At 39.0% G+C, this 19,342-nt stretch overlaps 1 protein-coding gene across 10 annotated transcripts in view; it reads left to right on the forward strand.

Moving 5' to 3' along the window:
* Positions 1–19,342, forward strand: part of rgs19 (regulator of G protein signaling 19) — a 55,305-nt gene that overhangs the window by 23,637 nt on the left and 12,326 nt on the right. For 7 of the 10 annotated variants that reach the window (XM_078950140.1, XM_078950142.1, XM_078950139.1 and 4 more), the window contains 2 exons: positions 15,996–16,165; positions 18,820–18,918. In XM_078950140.1, coding sequence (XP_078806266.1) covers positions 15,996–16,165; positions 18,820–18,918 — 269 coding nt within the window. The remainder of the gene's footprint in view (positions 1–15,995; positions 16,166–18,819; positions 18,919–19,342) is intronic. The other 3 variants (XM_078950143.1, XM_004071055.5, XM_078950141.1) reach the window with 1 other exon arrangement.

The raw sequence follows: 19,342 nt of genomic DNA on the forward strand, positions 1-19,342 counted from the left end.
GTCTATAGGTAATGTAAAAACGAGAAGTGTATTTAAAAGTAATTAACTAAAACTGTCAGAACATCAAACTCCTTCGTTCACATCAACTGTCTAATCCCGGTGTGGCTCCTATTCTGCCTCTTCAGGAGGGACAGAAATGGTACAGAAGTGCTCCGGAATATCCCTACTGTCCTTTTACACACACCACAGTGACAGATTGGGGGCACGGGGCTGCAGAAACCTTTCCAATAATGTTGAAAGTTAAATCAGATTTAAAAACGATCCAGTACTCTGTCTCTTTCATATCAGACCACAACCCATCATGGCAGATGATTGCACTTATTGAGTCTGCTTCTATGGGATGTTTCTTCCTAACCTTCCATTTTTAGGGAGGTTTCCTTTCCACTGTGGCCTTGTGCTTGCTCAGTACAGAGATAACAGTGAAAACCTTTCACACAGTCTGTCACTGATATAGACCACCAATTGATGCCTTAGTCACAACCACCCTTACAGGTGGATCCAGGCTGGCCTGCACTAAATATTAGGACAGTAGACCAATTGAGCTTGTAAGGCAAGATGTATTCATTTTGTTTTCTACTGACATGCTGCGAGTGACAGGTCATTGTGAACACTTAACACGTACGGGTGAAGTAGGTGAGATGCATGCACTTGATATGAATTTTTTATTTTTCCAACCCATCTGAACCCTGCGTACTGTGCAAGGGGCCCGTTAGTACTATTCAAGTGAAACTTACACAGTCAGTAAGGAAAGAGTGCACGCACCTTACTAACGACTGGAGTGCTGTAAAGGGCAGAATGCGACAGCCTTACCCAAATGTAATATCCTAAAAAAAATATTTTGCGATACACTTACCACACACTCAACAATCGTTAGTTTCATTTTTAGGGTATCCCTCAAGTTGGCCGCATGAGACACAAGAGAACTGCAAAACACACCTGTGCTCCTCTTAAGATACAGCTCCTCCTCTCTACAACACTCTACGGGCCTGGACAATCCAAACCCCCGTACGGGTGCATTGATTAAGGCCTGAGACAACTTGGTCTTATTGAAACTATCGTGACCATTGACTTTATAAGAGAACTAGACAGAGTGAGTGTGACGTCACCCATAGAAAATGACTTGCTTCCAGTTCCAAAGAAATTAAGTCAATTCAGTTGGCATTTTTTATGGTACATGTCCGAACCAGAAATCGTCAGTAAGCAGTGATTGGTCCTAGTCTGTCTGAGTCCACATTTCAATGGCAACCAATGTCTCTAGTCAGAATTGAGCATGGCAGTAGAGCACACCTCTTACACTGAAAGCGGGCTCAGGAGCATGTCCTTCAAATGATGGGGGAGGGGGCACTCAGTCCAGTTCTCTTATTCAGTCAATGATTTGGACTGAATTGGATTATAACGACTGCAATGAATTAAACTTGGTTTGGTGCTTTTTGCCTTTTGTATGATGCCTGTAGACAACTTTAAATGTAAATTCTATTGAACAGTTGCTTGTCTAGTCTGTGTTTAATTGTGTTGATATGACCTTTGACCTTTGCTTTGCTCTTGAAGGTCAGATATCACATGGGTTTCTGTTCTTTCTGCACAGTGGAACGCTGATGTAACGTTATCATTTATCATTTTCTCAATTTTAAGGGTGCAAATATTCAACAAAATTGGTCAATTATTTATAGAAATGATTGATGTATTTCATTTCATCTTTTTTGTTCTGTCACTGTGACCTGCCCCCCCTTCCTTACAGAGGGCTGTGGGGGATCAGGCAGTGGTCAGAAAACACTAATCTGTCAGATTAATTCCATTAAATGCCTTTAATTACTAAAAATCCTGCTGTCAGCCACATCTGCATCTATGATAAGTGTGTAGCTGCCGGAACGTGCATTGATGGATGTGAGTTTTAAAAAGCCCAACAGTTTCCTCCTCAAAACGTAAATTTGATATTGTTTTTTTTCTTTTTTGGCTTTGTATGTGAGCCACATCTGTGCTGTCAAAGCACTAAGATACTCAGAGCAAACTAATACAGCTGGGGATGTGGATTTAATTCAGAATGCAGCTATAGACAGATACTATTTTATGCTAAACACCAGTTTGTTGTCTTCCATTTCCATTGTTACCTAAAATGAAATTGCCCGTTAGTAGACACATTTATTGGAAAATTACTTTTTTTTTAATGTTTTTATTTTAATTTGTCCCAATTTAAAAAAAATAAAATCACAAACTACCCTTCACAGGGATAATGATGCACAAAATGTCTGTCTTAGTTCATGAGTTCAATAAAAACAGATAGCTTGTTGTTGCTGCTGAGGTAAAGTTGTAAGAGGAAGCTGCCAGTTTCCTGTCAACACTCTAGCTCAGTCTGGGAATTTGACAAATGCAATTGTGTTGTTTTGAAGCTCCATTTACTCTGACAGAGCCACGACTGATGTGCAGAGGTAGAGCTGTTGACCTTTGATTGGATGGTCATAGGTTAGGGTCACGCCTTGCCTTCCCATGTGTTGAGGTATCCTTGGGGGAGGACACTGAACCCCACATTGCTCCATTGGTGAACGGAACGCTAACTGTAAAGTTTGGGTGTTAAGGCAAGGTAGAAAAGTGCTATAAGTTTAAGCCTTTTACCATTTATTTTTGCTGCCAGGTTGCTTTTCTACATAATCATTTTGTCATGATCTGAAGCTAATAGCTGCTTTTGTTTATTTCATTATTAATTTTGATTTTCCACTCAAAAAAGTCCTCAGGCTTTGATGCTAAGCTGCTATCAAACAAAATAAAAAACAAAAGGAGGATGCCCTTGGACTTTTCCTTTAGCTTAGTTGTTATCTTTCACTTTTTACTTTCATCATAAAGCAGGAATCAACATTGACTTTTTGCCTATTAAAATTTTTGTTAAGTACAAAGTTCAGCAGCTTTAATTAAACTCTTTAAGGTGGATGGCTCTTATTTCCTATTCTGTGGAATCCTTTATTATGAGTGCGCGCTGAACTACTGTACTTGATTCCTTACTGTATTTTCTGCACCATGAAGCCCTCATTTTTTCCAGAAAACAACATTGTGCCCTATAATCTGAAGTGCCTTTTAGGTGGATTCATTCTGGTTGTGTTTACCAATGTCAAAGCAGTTTTCAGAGGAACACAGTGCTCTGTCAAAATATCAGTCTGTTTTTTTTGTGCAAGTTGCGAACAAGATTGGGTGTTAATGTAAATACGCTAACGCGGCTAACATGTAGCGGTGTTAGACTGTGTTTCCTTTACATGTTACTAACAAGGGTGTGAGTTAGTGTAGTCACATTTGTTTTTCTACATGCTGCAAACAGGATTGGAAGTTACAGGTAGTTGAGAGTTATTGGTACACATTGATTAAAGTTTATCTCCATTTCAACTTTTGAAAGTAAAGAGCTTTTTAATATCAGTCAAAGCCAAAACTACTGTTGTGATTGTATTCAATTGTATGTGTGCGTACTTGGCGTGTGCTTTTGACTGGTAGACAGAGAATCAGCAAAATGTTGTTCGGTTGGATAGAAGAAACGCCAATCAATATGGCTGCACCATTACAGGCTTCAGTCTTGCTTTTCTGAATCTTCTAGGTGTTATTAGAGATGAACGAACCAGTTAAATAGGAAAAAACAGAAACTGCAAGTTTAAAAACATTGTAGTCATATGATGTTCTCCATGATACTATTGGTGCTTTCTATGCACTTCAACATAGCGGATTTTGCTGACGCCGTGCTGCATAAAATAAAATTGCAATGGCTATGAATTTGACAAAACCATGTAACCCTAACGAAGTGGAGAAGCAAACCAAGTGGCTGCAGGTTTTTGTTACCAAACTAAGCGATATAATCAACAACATTAAACTGTGGAAAAACAACAATGATGTACTTTCATTTTTAGTCGCCTTGAAACTGGACAGTTTCTATTAAGATTAACCTCATTGGTAGAAAGTTAAAAAAAAAAAAGTTTTTAAACTAAACTGATACTTGCAACACTTAGCGTTTGAGACAGACATGCTTTTTATGAAGACATTCCTGGAATGTTTTAGTAGCACTTAGTGTTTGTTTTGTTACCAATAAGATTTTTATTATATTTTTTAGTCATTAAAGTCTAACCTTAATGAACCAATTAAAAAGTATCTGAAGTATCAGTTGGAGACTGACTGGTCAGGCATAAAGAAGGAAGGGAAGTTGGTGCGATGTCTTTATAAGGGTAACTACACCGTGATCCTCTGTGTGTTTGTGGGGGTGTGAGCCTGTATATGTGTGTAGAAGGCGTTGTGGGAATGCGGCATGTGTGCTCTGTCAACCTTCCGAGGATAAATAAAGGCTAAAACAAGATGAAGTTGAGATGAGAAGGAAGTGAACTGCTTCTCGTTTGTTAGTGTAATTTCTAAGTCATTTTAATGTCATCCAGCTAAAGCAGAGTAGCACCGTCTCTCAGGTCCTATTCAATATTTTCTGTCGCAAACGCAGTAAAAGGTAAAAGAGGAACTATTTGGTTTAGATTTTCTTTCCTCCTCAGTCGTTCTCTTAACATTTTTCTGTCTTTCTTAAATTTCAAGTGGAGACGTTTCGTCAGTGATTCCAGGTTTACTTGTCCCTTCCAAGTTGTGATTTTCACACATCTTGTGCAGGCTTGCCCTCTTTCTCTGTTGTCACACATTACAACGAGGCAGAAACGTGATACTGTGCTGCTACAACATATAGTTGAAGTTGAAGAGGAAAGAACAGGAAAGAGAAATGCTATATCACTTTCTCAGACAGCTCAGGTAAACCACGGTTTGGGTGTGACTGAGGTTATTTTTTTGTCTTCATTATTTTTCCAGATTTTTGTATTTTTTTTTATTACTTATTCCCACAGATTCTATGTCTGTCATAAGCTCTGACAGCACTCATGTTCAAAGTTGGAGCGTCCCTCCACTTTAAGTTGAAACTTCATTCCGCTTTAGGCACTTGTGCTTTTGTGCAACATTAAAAACATAGAAAACATTTTTTGCAAAAGAAGTATTTTAGATAGAGTTAAAATTTGTAGAGCTAACACATGTCAAGAGGAAATAACATGTTCCTAAGTTGACATTTTTACCATTATGTTTGACCACACTGTAAGAGTGGGGGTATGATGACATCCTTTTGGCCAATGTAACTGTTGGGGTTTCACCAGAACACAAATCTGTTCTTTTTCTATTTTCTTTCTTCTTTTTCTTACATCCGTCCGTTGCTTTCAAAAGCATTGTGATGATGCAACACCATCTAAGAGTTCACACAAATTGGTTACATCAGTTAACTTAGCACATCAAGTTGACTAGGGCTGGGCATCTTCATAAAACATTTTGTACCAATGCAGATACTGATACCCTACACATGATACATCTTTATGAAACTGATTTAAAGAGATTTTTACTAATTATTACAACTCATTAATGTTTTTATAGTTTAAACTCTTTCTAAAGGCTCTTACACAATTACACAAATAAACAAGCACAGAAAGCAAGCAAGTTGTGTTTCACTTGATAGTGTCGGGTTAGTGCTTAAACAGTTTGATAAAACTTTGATATCAAGTGCTACAAACTGTTTTCAGGTATCTGTAAATACCTGTTGAATGTAAAACTGCTTCACCTGGATACTCACCTGGAGGCAGCCCAAGCAAGCACTCACTCTCACCCCCAGTTGGGTCTTTCTATTCATGTTGTGCTGAATGACCTCTGGCATTATTCTGCTCAAAATGCTGGAGCTCCTGGGAAATGGCACTGGGTGTTATTTTGAGGGACCTGATGAATTTGCATCAGCATCAATAGCAGTCAGGTTTGCTAATGTGCTGTTAGGTTTTTCCAGGATGAGAAAAAATGACTCAGACACTAACGCTGCCTTCGTAAGGCATGACTCTACATTTGAGGTGTAACATTTAACTGTTCGGTTCTTGTGGCACAACACTTCCTCTTTAAGAAACTAGTTTTCTTTTTTTGGGTGGGTTATTACTGTCACAATGGATTTTTACTCTGAAAAACAGACTTTTTTGTAGTGTGAAGTTGTTGTCCTTATGCAAACAATTTAAAATCTTTAGACTGGTTGATGTTTTTTGCTCTTTCTCTGAAAGTATTTGCAAAAATGCTATCAACTAACCAACACTCAATGATAAAAATGAACTTCTTCTACTTCCTGTGGTGCATAGAGATTGAAGGGTATGATTAGGTCTTCCCTTGACTGGACTTTTACAAAAAGAGATGTGCTCATTTAGCCCAAGATTAATGTCAACTCTCCCTAATGCTGTCACTTGTGAATCCTTCAATTACTCCGCATACCTTCCCAGATCAACACGTTCCAAAATTAGCATCTGTAATACTAAAGCATCACACAAAGGGACTGTGTGACGTTCTTATGAACACTTGTGCATATTTTTTATTTATGGAAGAACACATATGCTGCAAACAGCTATCTGGTTATGAGTTGCAAACTTTCTACATAAAGAATTGTTCCTCTGTTTTTTCTTTTTTGAGCACTTAACCGTAGTCATTTGTTTTTGAAAAAAATCCCTTACATATCTCTTGTATTGACTTAATTTTGGCTCCATATTAAGACGGTTTTAAACCAACTCAGTTTTTATTGTAAAATTGCTTAGTTTCTGATTTGAAGCATATGTTTGTTATTCTCTTTCTAGGAAGTTGTCGATGCTACAGCCAGTGACTCGGCCTCTCCCACAGACAATTAAAGAAAACATTTGCATTTAAGCTCAGTGCTGCAGGTTAAAGAGAGGAAAGTTGTAAACTGATAAAGTGTTTTATGGTTCTTACTCAATTTTTGCTGTTTTGCAATTTAAGCTACATTTTCAAGTCTGTCAGAAATGAAGTAAAACTAACAAGTTGACCTTTAGTGACACATAATGTGTGGTGTGCAGATTTTTATGGGTTCTTGCTGATGCACTATATTACCAAAAGTATTGGCTCACCCATCTAAATGATCAGAATCAGGTGTCCTTATCACTTGGTCTGGCCACAGGTGTAAAAAATCAAACACTCAGACTGTTTTTACAAACATTTGTGAAAGAATGGGCGGCTCTCTATGAACTCAGTGAATTCCAGTGTGGATCTGTCATAGGATGCCACCTTTACAACAAATCCAGTGGTGACATTTACTCTCTCCTAACCTCCCTATCATAACAAAATGGAAGAGTTTGAGAAAAACAGAAACTCAGCCACCAAGTGGTAGCCTGAGTTTGGAGGTTGGCAGGAGAACGGTACATTTTGGACATTATGCCGAGTGTGACATTTGGTGGTGGAGGAATTGGTGTGGTTTTTTTTTTTAAGTACTTGGGCATGGCTCCTTAGTTCCAGTGAAAGGAACTCTGAATGCTTCAGGATACCAAAACATTTTGGACAATTTCAAGCTCCCAACCTTGTGGGAACAGTTTGGAGCGGACCTCTTCCTTTTCGAAAATGACTGTGCACCAGAGCAAAAAGCAAGGTCCATAAATGCATGGATGACAGAGTCTGGTGTGGATAAACTTGACTGGCTTTCACAGAGTCCTGACCTGAACCACATAGATCACCTTTGGGATAAATTAGAGTTGAGACTGAGAGCCAGGCCTTCTCCACAACATAAGTGTGTGAGCTCACCAATGCGCTTTTGAAAGAATGGTCAGAAATTCCTAGAAACACTCCTCAGCCTTGTGGACACTGCAGTTTATTTGTGGGTCGAGGTAATTGAGCGAATACTTTTGGTAATATAGTGTATCTTTTCTTGGTATCATTTTTACACCTAAATTCTCCAGATAAATTGACTGAGACTACATTTATTTTTAGTCTGTTTGCACACATAACGCATACAGAAGTGAACTGGTCACTAAATTCATTGTGTTCCTCCTGACTTTAAAATTGGCCTCCAACATCCATGGAACATTGTCTAGGAAGTAGACATTTTTGAAATCCTTCCAGGCGTGAAAGGTCACGAAGGAAATATCCTTTCATATTTAAAATCAAGTAATAAAAAAAAAGCTTTGTTTGGGGGGGGGGGGGGGGGGTAAACTTCCTTTGAAGCAGTAGTCCTAGGTTTATAGAGGCAACTAGCACTTTGTGAAGCCCAAATCCTTCTAGGCCTTTTGAATCATTCTTTGTGTTTAACAGCCTTTTTTTTTCACTCGGTAGGCTCTTTCACTCAGTTTTGTTTCCGCAATGTTGTCCTAGCTTGCTGTTTTCATACACATGTTTTCAATTTACCTAGTGTCGCTGCATTTGCCTGCTTTCTGGAGTGCAGGCATTGTTCTCTTGCAGGTCATCAGCCTGTAGCTGGCAGACACGCAACACAAACAAAGCTGACAGCTGAAGGCTAATGTTAGCTGAACTGCCTTTTCACCACCTATAAGAGATAGATTTAAATATTACAAAGGGATCACATCTAATACTGATGTCTCTGACATGAGAATAGCCTCAAACTCTATGTGTATATCGGCTTTCTATGATTTTTATTCTCTGTGCCTCTTCTTATGTGAAACTATACTATATGTATATACATACTTCATAAATTACCAATAAATATCTGCCCCCATGCTTGTGCTTTCTGCCCTCACGAGTTGCATTTTCTTTAGTCATGTGTGCTGAAGAACCAAAGCTTTGCAGGGGCTCATTACTCATATCATTCCTTTTTTTCTCTTGTTGCTTAATGGTTGCTTGAATGTACTAAAACGGTGTTCCTTGTAGAACTTTGCTGCTTCCCAAAGTACAACTACCGTTGCTGAATTACAAGCACTTTGTCAAAAAGGCATCCGTCCAGTTTAGAACCCAAACTTACGGAGCATGAACTTCATGGAGACTTTGTTCTGTTTGTATTTGTGTACACAAAGGTCTACATATTCAAGTGATGAATAGCAAATTCCATTCAACAGGAAACAAACATTTACTAAACAATAAAAAGCTGAGGAAGAGGTTGGTCTCACAGACTGCTACAATGGTAGTTGGTGTTCCCCTTGTCATCTCTGACAGCAGATGTGCCCATGAGCAAGACGTACACCTAACATGACATTTATTTAAGCAAATAGCCTAAATAATAATACTTCTCCTTGAAGTCTTTTTCTAAGTTTAGGTTCAAGTTTACTCTGCAAATGATAGTCTTTGTTTGCCGTTTTCTTTTTTTTTTGAATAGTTTCTATGTGGCAGATAGTGGAAGGTGCTAACTCTGACAATCTGTTGGGCTTGGTCAGTTGCTCTCCTGCTTTTGTATATTTCAGCCAGGGTCCCACTCCCTGCTGGTGGTCTCTATACTTTTGTTGTCAAGTGTTTTACTATTCTTTAGGACATATCACTGCCTGATTGTCAATAAACTGTGTTCTGGATCTTTTTTGCTGTTGTCCCTTGTTCTTTTGCGGTGCTGTGGTCCCCTTTCTTGTTTCCCCAGACATTCTTGAGGTGTTGCTTCAAGGGCCAGGACAAAGACACGCCAGACATTTGAGCGTCAGTTTAACTTCTGAGTCTGTACAACATTCACAATGTCTCATGGAGGAAATAAGTATTTGATCTCTTGCTGATTTTGTAAATTTATCCACTTAAAAAGAAAAGAACAATCTGCCATCTTAATGGTGGGTTCATTTGAACAGTGATGGATAGAAAATCACAAAGAATATCAAGAAATCCACTTTATATTTTTGTTTGCTCTTCATTAAGGAAAATAATGGGCAATAACGTGGTTATGACTGCATTATGTTTCTCTGCAAGTCATTCAAATGTTTTACTCTTCTCTTTCTTAAATTGTCTTCCTCATTTTTATTTATGATCCTTGTTAGTTTTTGCTGTTTTGTTGTCCGTCTGTAATTCACCCTGACTTGAGACAAAAACTCCTCCTGATATGTACAGAATCCTGATCATCAACTACAAGAAACGTCTGACCTCTGTGCTTCTAATAAGGATTTTGTCATAAAGGAAGTCTGGCAAGAGGGTTCAAATACTTATGACCCTGAATGAAATGCAAATAAATGTATACATGTTCTTTTCAGTCAATTTCTTGATATTAGTTGCAATCTTCCAGCTCTAACTGTTCAAAAGGACCTGCCGTTGGGATGACTGTGTTAGAAGTCAGAGCTCTGGCTCCCCCTCTGGTCACCAGCGGGAACCATCTCCAGATTTCTGAATGTACTTCATCTCCCAGCAAGCCCAGCGCACAGTTTCTGAATGCCACACACCTGACTCTCATTTGCAAATCACTCACAGTACACTTAAGCACTGCACTGAGGTACACTCAGTGTGAAGTATTGTTTTTGCCTCTCTTCCTGCTTTACTAAGCGTTATTTCTGGATCTGATCTGATCTGATCTGATCTGATCTGATCTGATGTTTCCTGACCTTGTTTTGTCTGACTCCGTTTGCGTGCCGCTTGCTGCGAATCTCGCCTTGGTCTGATAAATCCTGTTTCTTCTCTGATGCTCCCATGCTCATTGTTGACCCCAGCCTGCCTGATTCTGATTTAGCTTTGAAGACTATTAGCTGAGCTAATAAACCTGCTGCATTTGGAACCAGCTGTCTGACAGTTTTTTGACTAACTTGTCGCTTTCATTTTAAGTGGGAAAATGTACAAAATCAGCAAGGGATCACATACTTATTTCCTCTACTGTATGCATTCATAGTGATTAGAAGTGAATGTTTTAGTTTTTCTACTTTTTTTTTTTTGCACTTACAATTACTTTTATCTCAAACTAAAAATAAAAAAATAAAAACTTTTTTTTATCATCACAAGTTTAACAAATTCTTCATCTTTTTCTCTTTTGAAAGTAAATGTCCTGTTTAGTACATCTACAAACAGCATAGGATAAGCTCTGATGTTCTAAGTTCTGTCATGACTTAAATGCATAATTCTCTCTGTAATCTGTGTTCAGACCAAAAACGAAGTGCTCTGTTTGGCACCTCAGCAAATTTGCTCTAATTTGGGTGTCCAAAATTGTGTTAATTAACACAAAATCTGCCGCCAGCAAGACATGACTGATATTGAGAGAAGAGCCGCATTTTGGAAAGCTCTACAAAGGCGCTGACAAGCACATGCTGTGTTTGAGTTCATAAGGTCATTCAGAGACGCTTGTAGTACAGGGAGTTTTAGCATCTACTCCAGTGAATGATGGCCCGTTTCAGTGATCCTTCTGTCTCACTGTGCTCCACTTTGATGACTTGCTGACTTGCATTTGTCTGCCTAAGCTAAAAGAAAATGAATAAAAGGAGAGGACCATTTTATACGACTATGAAACATCATCATTAAGCTCTGGGCCGTTAACAATGAACTTTTTTTACATGTTGGTTTTGGATTTCACTCGCAAATTACTTCATCAACATGCCGTTACCAAATAAGTATAAAATAAATAGAAGTAAATAATCACCCAAGCTCAGATCTTGCCTCTCTAGAAGGTACATCCTGTTTGGCATCATTTTTGCCACATCGCTCTCTACCACGCCATCCCCCGCCACGCAAATCGTAATCTGTGTGAAGCCACCATTACTCTAGTGCAGGGGTGTCAAACTCATTTTCACAGAGGGCCACATCAGCATAGTGTCTGTCCTCAAAGGGCCAGATATCACTTATACATGTAACTAAATGTAATGAAAGATAAATGTAACTACTCCTTAATGTTCAATTACTTAATATTTCTTTATTATAACTTTTTAAAGTGACCATTACAGTTGCATTGAAAACATATGTTTGTTGTTACTTTAGCATAAATCATTTGAAATTTGATTCTGTCAGGTTAGATTATATGGACAGTGTTTAAGTCCTAATGTATAGTTGCCCAATCCGTCTGATTCCCCCTAGATATGAATAAAAACACACCAAATTATTTATTTTTTTATTTCAAGAAATGAAAAACTGTTATCCTCTCGCAGGCCACATAAAATGACATGGCGGGTCATATTCGGCCCGCGGGCCTTGAGTTTGACACATGTGCTCTAGTGCTTTCCAGAAAACTTTTAAATATTTTTTTTAAATGTATCGCTAAAATTCATCTTTTATAGGAAAATGTAAAGGAAAAGAAATCCCTAAATTTGAAAGTGTGTTTTTTTTTTCTCTATCTGAAGTGCCTTTTTTACCACAACATTTGAAATAATTGTAATATGTATTTTATAGTAGGTGCTGAAATTTGTTTTATTGTAAATATCTTGTGTTTATAAGAAAGATAGGGTTGCTATGCCCTCCTACCTCCAGTTTACCACTGACGTTGATTTGTCTGGCTTTAAAAGCTGTTGGGGTTTGTTAATATTTTAGATTTAAAACTAAAAAACGGGTTTGGTTTAATGTGTTTGCCCATAAACTACATCAGGGTTTCGCGGTAAATAAATCCAACCTGATATAACAGGGCGTTGGGGTCATGTGACTTCGCTTCAGCTGATTGGCCAAAGGGCACCGCTGCAATGTCTGTCTGCCGTCTACCTCCCAGAAGTAGATTGGGTTCTTCTTCAGACTCTATCTTTACTTTAATTTCTCATTTCTGCGTCATGACAGTTATGTTTAGTTGGATTTGTGCACCCGGGAGTTTTTAATGACTTCCCTCCTGTACCATCATATTCTGGGAGAATATTATTTAATGCACATTTTGGGTTTAAAATGAGCATCTTTACTATCTGACGAAACCCTGGTTATGGGATGTTGTTAGTCTGTGTTTGACTGAATGGTCCATGTATCCGAAATTGAGATTGATAATTGTTGTTGAGGGGATAATTGATGTCTGAAACACCTATGAAAAGAATGGAAAGCGAAAGCCTTCCTGCTGTTAATGTTTGGTTTGAGCAAAGCCATGTAGTGATCCCTGGACTAGGACTGAAACATGTGTTGGGATGCATCCGTGTCTTTGGGTGTTTGTATGTGTGATCTGAGCTCAATCACATGATCCGTCACATTGCCTGCTTTGTCTCCATAGCCACTCTTTCACTTCCTTTATTCCACGTGGTGCCCCCCCCCCCCCCCTCCTGTTTTTTCTTCCTTTCTATCTCAGTTTGTGATCACCCTATTTCTGTCTTCCTCGTTTTAGGCCTTCATCCTTTCTTTGACAGTTGATCTCAACCGCATTTCCTTTCACTCTTATGCTTATCTTTAATGTTACGTTAGTTCAATGTTAGCTTTCTCCTTTTTGAACTAAAAAGCAGACTTGGAAGGGTTGATTAAATTGGATTTGGCATTAATCCGTTTGGCCTACTTAAAAACTGTTTCTTTCCGTGTTGTTTCAGGTCTCAAAGCAGGTTGCACTAGAAATAATGCCCTCCAGCCACCTAAATGTACTTGTGCCTCCTCATATCAAAACAAGACTCTCTTTCTTCTCCAGTCTCTGCGCTTCCTCTGCTCGCCATCAGTGAAATGATTATATTTAGCAGGAGACAGTTTTTCCTGATCATTATGTAAAGGGCTGTCTGGCAGCGCTGCAGTAATGACTCTAGAGCAGGAGGTCCGTTTTGATTCAAAACTTCATGTGTTCTTGTTCAAATCAAATTTGACTATGCTCTCCACCATTGATTAAGACTTTGTACCTCTTTTGATACTAACAGCAGTACAAACAATGGAATTTCAACTTATAAACAAACACAATCACATGAAGGCAGTTTTTAGCTACTGGGCTCCTTGCTGCTGTTTCCTGTAACCCTTGTGCTATCCTAGGCACTTTAACATTGGGAGTGGGGTCATCTAGACCCACTAGACAGTGCGCTGAACCTTTTTTCTTCAATGATTTGTGATCTTCACTGGTGTCCATGGATTACATGAAATCTTTCCACCTTTATCCACCTTTGTCATGGTAGGGAGAACATGTCAATGTAAGGGTGGGGTCATCTGGACCCCATAAGATAGCATAGGGGTTAAGATGTTCTCTTAACTCAAGTATAAAACTTCTTCTCACTGTTACCTGCTCTGTACTCTATAAAACCTAAAACGTTAATGAACCGAAGACAAAAGGTTTTCTAGGTTAGGTAACTATTTAAACTGCTTCCAAACTTAAAGTTGTCTTAAGCTGCGTTCACACCGACCTCGTCAACGTGCGTTCAAATGACCACTTTACAATGAGAAGTCCATGTAAACGCTCGTATGCGTCTGTTTCAGGCTTCCACTTCCAAAACTCTTGCATTTTTGGATCACCACACAAGTTTCTACAGCCATTTTCAGGCTCTACGTACAAAACGTATGGCCACTGAACAGGCGTTGAAAGTTAAATCAGGCGGAACTTTGACCAATTGGAGACTCAGACTTGGTAGTGACATTTAGATGACATTTCCTTAAATTATAATTCGGAATTATACGAGAGCCCTGTGAAAGGGAAAGCCTGGAGCGAGATTTGCGAGATTTGCACCGCTTCAACATTTAGCACCAAGCCTTTTCCAACTGTAGGTGGCAGACATGAGCTAGTAAATAGAAAAAAAAAGAAAAAGAACCCCTCTCTGCGTTCCCAGTGTGAACACCATATAGTAAACGTGCATTCAAGAAGCTGCTAAATGCCTTAAACACGCATTCCACAAGCCCCGTGAGAACGTAGCTCTAGTCCTGAGGGATTTTTATTCAGCTCAAAAAAGTTGTTTATTTACTTATTTATTTTTTTTATATCTTAGACCAGGCATCTCCAACCATGTTTCTTATGAGCTACTGCCCTGCTTGTTGTGTAGCTAACCTCGCTCCAGTAATTGCTGATTAGCTGGACTGAGCTTCTGATTGACTGAACACACCTCATCCAGATGACCAGTAATTAGTAATAGCTGGAAAATAAGCGAAGCAGCAGCTCACAAGGAACAGGGCTGGAGGCCACTGCCTTAGGCATTTGTATAAACACACATTTCAGGAAAATTTGGGGTAGAGACTCCCTTTTTATGGCCCATTGAAATGAGGTAAGAGGTCTCCAAAGGTTCATGTGAAAGAAATGAGCTTCCTTCTACATAAGGAACAAAGCTCAGTCATCCAGGACGAGCTTAAAGTCAAGACATTGCTCCATTACAACCACAAGAGTCAGGCTGGTTTGGGAATCTGGCAAGAAGGCTATCTGAACTCCTTTCTGCTGAGGTGTTTGGGGAATGTTACACAGCAGGAAGGGCCCTTTGACACACTGGAGAGATTATAGCTGCTGACTGGACTTGGAATGTCCCACGAACAGGATAAGAAAAGTGGATGGATGGATGGATGGATGGATGGATGGATGGATGGATGGATGGATGGATGGGAGAATCACAAAAGATTAGTGCGTTTCTCTTAGTCGGCCTCTGAATGAATCACTCAGCGTTAACTACCTGAAACTGAAAGTAAAGACTTATCAGATATTTGCCAACAAGCCCGTATGTACTGATAGAACTGAAAAGGCATGCAGACTGCACAATGTGATCACACTCACCACTTCTAAAAGCTACACAAAAAAGCCGTAACAAAATCCTCCTTTGTCCAAGAAATGGGAAAAATTCGCAAAAAAGTTAAATGAGCTCTGATTTATAACAGTTTTCATAAAATTGTATTCATTTTAGCCTAAACTGTTACAAACAAGATATATTAGGAACAAGCTTGCCTGTAAAAGTCAATTTCCTTCTTTACAGGAAGAGTTTGGAAGTGAACAGGAAATGAGACTTGCTGGCGATTAAAGTCACGGATGATGCTTTTGGCTTTCAGCATTTCAAAGTCTCCAGAGATTTTCACTCTGTCTTTGCGCAAAAAGGACTAAAGACAAATAAAGTTTTCAGTTTAAACCAGGTCAGTATTTAAGAACGTTTTAAGTTTTTGAGATTTTTACGGGCTCTTTGCTGTTTTCTGACAGTCAGGTAACAGAAACATACAACTGAAAGACATGTTGTCTCAAAAACAGGAAGTACCTGAAACACTTTGTAAAGTTATTCAAATGCCTACTTGCTTATATTGCTGAAGCTAATATGAAGTTTCAACACATTGCAAACTGCAGTGCTTTCTGTTTTTCACAGTCATGGGCTTGCATGATCAAACTTTTCTGCTCAAAGTCTTACTGATTGTTCTTAAAAGTACGAGTTGAAGCGGATTTGAAACGCAGGTCCTGAAAAGCTTGTTCCTGTCTCCCACAGTACACAGGTCCAATCCCGGCAGAGCGGGGAGGCGAGCTGGCCATGGGGGGAGGTCGCAGCGAGACCTCAGCTCTGAGCGGGACCGGAGGCGGGCGGGGCGTAACGACCCAGAATTCCCAACGGCCCAATGCCTGCTGCTTTTGCTGGTGCTGCTGTTGCAGCTGTTCATGGTGAGAAACCCATTCTTTTTTTCACAGTGCAGGCAAACCAGCAGGGATGGAGAAACACACTCCACTAGAGTGCTGAATTTATAACCGCACGTGGTTTAAGGAGCCCTAAGGCTTTACCAATGCTACCAAACTATCATACTACCACCACCATGTTTGACTGTTTCTCTGATGTTCTTGCTCTTTGTTAGCTTTCCAGATGTAAGAGGTCTCATGTTTTCCATAAAGTTTGTTTTTGCTTCATTAAACATTTGTCTAAAATGTTTTAAATTTACCCAGATTTTTTTAATCAACTGTTGTTTCTTCTTTTTACTCTACAGTGTTTTTCTCCTATTGATTTTTTTCCATTATTATCCCAGAGCTTAAAAGACTTGTCTCACTTAGTGGTGTAGCTCTTAACTAATTACAAACAGCTCCATTAAAATAGCGACAGAGTCATCGTGCGATACTCCAAAACCTCCTTCAACTATCTTCTAATTAGTAATTCAGAAAACACTAAAAGTTTGAGAGATCCAATGGGTTGGTGACTTCTGCATCCAAGATGAGACTCATTGGAGACAAATTAAAGAGAGTCCAGGCATGTTTATTCAGTATGAAATGTGACTCTCATTTTTATACTTTCTTACAATGTTGAGTTTTGAAGCCAGTCACAAGTCATTGCAAACCAGTGAAGTACTCCCTTCAAAAAATATTTTTGCTACTCTGACCGGAAAAGCACTTTAGACGAAACAAGACAACTAGATGAATAATATGTTTTACAGCGGCCCCCTGCTACACCGCGGTTCACCTTTGCAATTTTGCGTGTTTTTGGGGTATTTTTTACACACCAAACTGTGTTCTGCTCCGTAATTGGCTGTTGACCTTGTCCAACTCCTTGATGCCATGTCTACTGTACAGAATGTGCTCAGTTTACCGGACTCGCATACCATTTTTGTTAGAGTAAAAGTCACGTGTAAACTCTTATTTAGAGGGAACTGTAGGTGACTGCATCACTATTTAATACTGACAGAAACCCAGAAAAAGAAGCACGGCCCAGTCTTATACCGGGCTTTCAGAGGATGAAGAATTCAATGGATTTAATGATTTGAAGTGTTAGCATCTTCTTTATTCTATGGTTATCTAAGTATTTGCTCATAATTTACTATGTTTCATGCAGCTAAATAAGCGTTATCATGTCACAGTAGTGAAGCATGAATATATTCAGTCTAATATTGTCATTCATCCATTCATCTTCTTCCATTTATTCCCTTTCGGGGTCACGGGGCTGCAGGACTCTATCCCGGTCACTTGTGGTCCTAGGCAGGGGACAACCTGAACAGGTCGCCAGTCTGTCGCAGGGTCTATTGTTATCTATTACGTTATAATGATTTGCCTTTCAAGATGAAACTCCTAATGTTGTTCACATATTTTGTTAAATACATTTCTCCCAAAAGTGCGACTTATACTCCAGTGTGACTTATATGTGATTTTTCTTCTTCTTCGTCTTTATTATGCATTTTTCGTAGTTTAAAAATGACGGTATGCCTTGGATCCCATGCAAATCCTTGGTTTTTGTTCTATGATACGGGACTTAATTTTTAATTTGGACTAAATAAAAACAGAGAAGTGTAAAAAATATTCATGTTTGTCAGAGAAAAGTGCATAGTAAGGGCTTTTACAACCTTCAAACATCTGTAATCCTACTTCACCTATTGCAGGTTATTTTTAGGACGTAAGTCCTGCGATAAACAACACAACCATGTGTTGTGTATTCACAGTGTTTTGGCAGGAAATAGGAGCACACATCTGGATGGTGACGCTGCTTCTCAGTGGACAATGCTTTGATTGTTGTTAGTTAGGTTTGCTCTACTTCTGCCCACTTCGCTTCTTCTAGGAGATAAAGCTTCAGTATAAACTCACACAGTAAATATTAATGTGTGTAAATCATGTTGTCTCTCTTTGTGTTCTGTCACTGTACTTCACCTGCTAAACAGCAGCTGGCTCTTTTCTGATGATCGTTGCGATAACAAATATGCAATGTTCAAAATGTTAGACTTTCAAAATAGAATTCCTCGTAGTCCAGAATTGGCTGAATGGAAAATAACTCACTTTACATCAGTTTCCATCGTTTACACAGTAAGACATTTAGAAAAACAGAGACTTAAATAAAAACACTACATTTTATTTAAATTGCACTTTTTTATGTACTTTAAGGTAAAGCTTAATCTAAACGTCATCATTTCAATTTCCTAAATTATTGGTTTTAAACTATTTCTAAACGTAATTGTTCTAAAACAATTGAAATTACAAAGTTAACCCAGTAACTAAATGCAGTAATGTGCCTCACAATAGATAGAAAATTAATACATGTGTCATAGAAATAGTTGTGCCTTGCATTTAAATTCTTGTGTTTTATGAATAGTTCAACCTGAATCATCATTACAAGTCTGTAAAATACAGTTATGTTCAACTTTATTTAGTGATTAAGGTCTTTAAAAAATATTTAAATGTAGAACACTTAATGCCCACTTTTTTTTTTTTTTTTCGGTGAATTGGTTCCATCAATCCTAATGCATTAGTGCGTCACACTTGCATTAACGTCAATAGGGTTACACGTGCGCACACCTGTGCGTGTGTGTATCTTTTTTATTTTCTGAAAGCCGTTTTTATCATGTCAGTCTCACCGTCAGGAATGAAGAGGAGCGGCGGAAACGGAGGAGGAGGTGGAAGAAAATATCGCAGGATAACAAGATGGAACCCATAAACTGTGAAGCTTGGTGAGTGTGCCATGCTGTGCTCCCACTCCCAAATGCTTTTTTCATTTCATGCAAGTGTGTGCCACTGGGGGAACATTCGGCCTGCTGCTGACCCCCGCGGCCCCGCCCTCTCTGCAGAGGAGCGGTGGTCAGATTGTAGCTGAGCCTGTTCTGACATTGATTCCTCGCTGCAGCGTGCACATTTCAACACGTTTGGCCTGATTTCAGATTTGTGGGAACCACAACAGCTTTTTGTCCTCAGACTGATTCCCGCTGCTGCTTTTGTAAAAGAAACTGTTGACACTTGACTCAGCAAAACTGATTTAAAGACAGCCCTTTTCCTAAAAACTGATGGAAAACAGAGACAAACGTTTCCCCTCATACTATCTTTACCATGAGGTCAGGGTGGAATCTGCTTGAACTTTCTAAAGACACCTTCTGTGTG

Source organism: Oryzias latipes, chromosome 7 (assembly GCF_053564925.1).
Source record: "Oryzias latipes strain Hd-rR chromosome 7, Olatipes_Hd-rR_3.1".
In the NCBI taxonomy this organism is placed as follows: Eukaryota; Metazoa; Chordata; class Actinopteri; order Beloniformes; family Adrianichthyidae; genus Oryzias; species Oryzias latipes.